Source organism: Cyphomyrmex costatus, unplaced genomic scaffold (genome assembly GCF_001594065.2).
Source record: "Cyphomyrmex costatus isolate MS0001 unplaced genomic scaffold, Ccosl1.0 scaffold5591, whole genome shotgun sequence".
In the NCBI taxonomy this organism is placed as follows: domain Eukaryota; kingdom Metazoa; phylum Arthropoda; class Insecta; order Hymenoptera; family Formicidae; genus Cyphomyrmex; species Cyphomyrmex costatus.
This window is the reverse complement of record NW_017279787.1, coordinates 23-3,612: the sequence shown is the minus strand read 5'-3', so window position 1 is coordinate 3,612 and position 3,590 is coordinate 23. Positions and strand designations below refer to the sequence as shown.

The following is a 3,590-nucleotide window of genomic DNA, read 5'->3' as shown; positions in this document are numbered from 1 at the left end:
CAACGGGGAGCACCCGGTCGTGGTTGCCTTGGACAGCGAGCACCTGTCTACTCTGATGCATCGCATCGCGATGATCGGTGGGTTCGCGAACGTGTTCTCGCAAGGGGAGGGGATCGTTCGTCAGGTGAACGTGATCCCTGCCGAGAGTGCCCTGTACTCGGGTGACGCTGACGACATGACCGGCACCCCACCATCAGGAGCGGTCACTGTCGGCGCGTACCTTGACTACGTTGCAACCCAGAAACACGGCGTCATCATCCCCGCTGTCATCCTGCATGTCCCCGTCTCCGCGGTGCAGAACGCCCGCGAGGTCGCGTTCGCAACGTGATCCCGGTGTTCAGGCGCGGGCTGCCAACTTGACACGACCCCGGGGTCGTCTGGTAGATATGAGATATAGTTTCCCCGCCGTCCTCCGGGCCTGGTGGGGCTTTTTCATACCCTGAAGGAAGGATGATGGCAATGGCGCACCCATCGTGTCAGAGTTCGATTACGCGGAGGCGAGTTTTCGGAGGTAACCTGCGGGTGCGGGCGGTTCTTCGCCGTTGCTGTACATGTCTGCGAGGATGTCACGGAGGAACTCGCGCATGCCCTCGGCTGCGTGCGTGCGGCTGACGCCATCGACGTAGCTTAGGGAGGGAAACTCGCGCAACGAGCCGAGCGATCCTTCGCGAGACCGACGAGCTGTGAGAACTTTCTTTACTCGTTCAAGGCCGACTCGCCGGCTCGTGCGGGACCGCTCTGCGGTGCATCCGGTCCTCGCTCCGCTGCGGTCCGGGCGCTCCTCGAAGCGGTCCCGCACGACTGACTCTTCCTGCACAATTGGCACCACGGCGTGTCTCTGCGTATAACACGGCGTGGACTCGTCGTTCACCGAATCACCCCGATAGGCTGAACTGATGACGAACCTCGAGACCGACCAGAACCCCGCCGACGACGGCTGGGCTTGCTGGGCGACGCTCGCGCGACCGTTGTTCAAGTGGGCTGGTGGAAAACAACGTTTCCTCTGGGAGCATCGGGAGCGAATCCCGGAAGGCTTCAACACGTACCACGAGCCGTTTGGAGGTGGTCTGTCCGTCTTCTTCCACGTTGCTGCTCGCAGTTCTAGCCCTGTTAAAGCTGTTCTAGCCGATGTGAACCTAAGGGTCATCCGCACTTATGAAGAGGTCAAATGGGAGCCGGATGTCGTTTCGGACCGCCTAAGACAACTCGAGGCCGGCTATAACGTTGCGACCGACAAAGTCGCTTTCTATCTCGATGTCCGCGCACAGCACAACCGAACGTATCCTCGACCCGACGCCGCTCGATTCATCTTCCTGATGAAAGTTGCGTGGAACGGGGTCTTCCGCATCAATCAGGCCGGATCGTTCAACGTACCGCACGGAAATCTGAAGGCTGCACTGCGCCTCCCGTCGCTCGAGGAAGTCACCGGCGTGAGCGTCGCGCTCTCGCAATCGCGGCTTCGCGCGCAGTCATGGGAGACAGGCCTCAACGATATGCAGCCTGGCGACTTCGCCTTTTTTGATCCGCCCTACTTCCATGACGATAATCGTCGCGATCTTTACGAGCGGAATCGGGTTTTCACTTTCTCTGACCAAATCCGCCTCGCAGACGCTCTCGTGGATCTCAAACAGCGTGGGGTCGACTTTCTGCTCACAAATTCTGCACGGCCACAGATGATTCAGCTTTACCGTGACCGCGGCTTGCGCGTCGAAGAAATCGAAGTCCATCGCAGTATTAGCTCAAAAACCCAGGGTCGTGGGCGTGAAGGCGAGCTCGTAGTGACCCCCGGAACGCAGTCGGACAGCCCGCAGCTCATCAAGGCGCGTTTGCGTCTGATGATGAAAGACATTTAGTAGATGGAGCTCTAGTGGTCAACTTTATTGAAATGTACGGCAGCACTCTGGTCATGGATCATTGCCTTTACGGTGGCAACCTCAACCTTGGAGTGATCCGCGGATTCGCGCGCCTTGACTAGCTGGCCGACATCAGCGGTGCTGACGTGTACGACCAGGTTACGAACCCGCTTGGAACCCAACGGGACCTTCAGAACATTCACGCCAAGGAAGCAACCGCCTACGCGCTCGAAGCGGCTGACTTGGAGCCTTCTTCTGATCCTCGGTCTTTCACTGAGATCATCCTCAATGCTCGAGACCGTAACGTGGTGTCGATCTTCGGGCTGGACGACTCAGAGGTTCCGATCGACTCAGTGGATGGCCCGCCCGACGCGACGCAGATCGTTCGAGTCGAGGTGAGTTCGCGCAGCCTTGACTGGCCGAAGCCTGCGAGCAATCCGCAGATCAGCCGGCTCGACGGAAACCACCGCTTGAGCCAGATTCCCGACCTCGACGAACGTGAGTCGGGAGTGGAGTTTCCGCTCGTGCCGTTCGCCCTCTTCATCGGACTCACGGCGGACCAGGAACGCGCTTTGTTCCGAGACATCAATGCGAACCAGCGCAAGATGGAAACTGCACATCTTGACAGCATCAAGGTGCGTTTGAATCGCGACGAGCTCCTGTTCACTCCTCGTGGACGTGCGCTCTGGCTTGCCAACGAACTGAGCCAGCCCGGCGAGGTGTTTGCAGGCAAGGTCTTCGCGGGAGGCAGCAAGACTGGAATCAAGAAGGATCAGGGTTATGTTCCGCCCCTCAAGATCAGCACGCTATCGGGCGCCCTTCTGACAACCATGAAAGAGGCCTCAAAGCTCGAGGCGCTCGCATTTCCTCCCGAGGTTGTTAACAGCGCCGCGCTCGCCAACGACCCGACGTCGCAGGAATACAAGAAGCTAGAGGAGAATGCCCAGCTCGCTAAGCTCTTGCTTTCGAACTACTGGGCTGGAGTTCGGGATGCCTTCCCGGAGGCATGGCAGGACCGCAACAAATACATCCTCCTTCAGGCGATCGGTTTGGCCTCCTTTAGCCAATTTGGCGCCCGTGTCATCGAAGAGCAGATGGAACTCAAGGCGGTCGACGCCGCCGACTTCCAGCTCGCGATGAAGCAAGTGGCACAGTCCGTCAGCCTCGAAAAGGGGCAGTACGAAGGACTTGCAGGTCTCTCTGGCGCAAAGGTCGTTTTCCAACGGCTCGTGAGCGCGAAGGACAGTGATAAGGCTGCTTTTGAAGAGATGAAGGCAAAGGTCGGCCTTGGATTGACCGCCTCTGCGCTCGATGACGAAAGCTAGGACCCTCACCCTCAAACAGCTCGGTCGGCTGTCGGAGTATTTCTCTGAGCTCATAGAGACTTCGGAATGGCGCGTGCCTGAAATAGGTGAGTCGGAGCCGCGCTACACGGGTTCCGTCTTATTGCCCGCGGTTATGCACATGGTCGAGGAACTTAGTACGCCCGGTCTGGTAGTTCGCGCGGATGGTGGTGCGCCACCCAGGTCCGTATCCCTCTTCGGCGTGGAGTTCTATCCCGATTTGGAACTTGCGTACTTTGACAGTCGCTCTCTCGCGGTCGAGGTCAAGTTTATCCGGGCTGCAGATGCCACTGGATCTATTTCAAAGGCGTTGGGCCAGGCACTGATGTATCGTGCCTGTGGCTTCCCCTTCGTGCACGTTGTGCTCATAGACTCTCGTAGCCGGACCACTAAA

At 58.6% G+C, this 3,590-nt stretch overlaps 1 protein-coding gene across 1 annotated transcript; it reads left to right on the top strand.

The window, feature by feature from the left end:
- Positions 1 to 896: 896 nt before the first annotated feature.
- Positions 897 to 1,853, top strand: LOC108779173 (modification methylase DpnIIA-like). Its single transcript, XM_018546540.1, has one exon. It carries the CDS (start codon positions 897 to 899, stop codon positions 1,851 to 1,853), a length of 957 nt encoding a protein of 318 aa, XP_018402042.1.
- The last annotated feature ends 1,737 nt before the right edge of the window (positions 1,854 to 3,590 follow it).

Coding starts and splice junctions, on each gene's coding strand:
- LOC108779173 (XM_018546540.1), top strand. CDS start 897: ATGACGAACCTCGAGACCGACCAGAACCCCGCCGACGACGGCTGGGCT.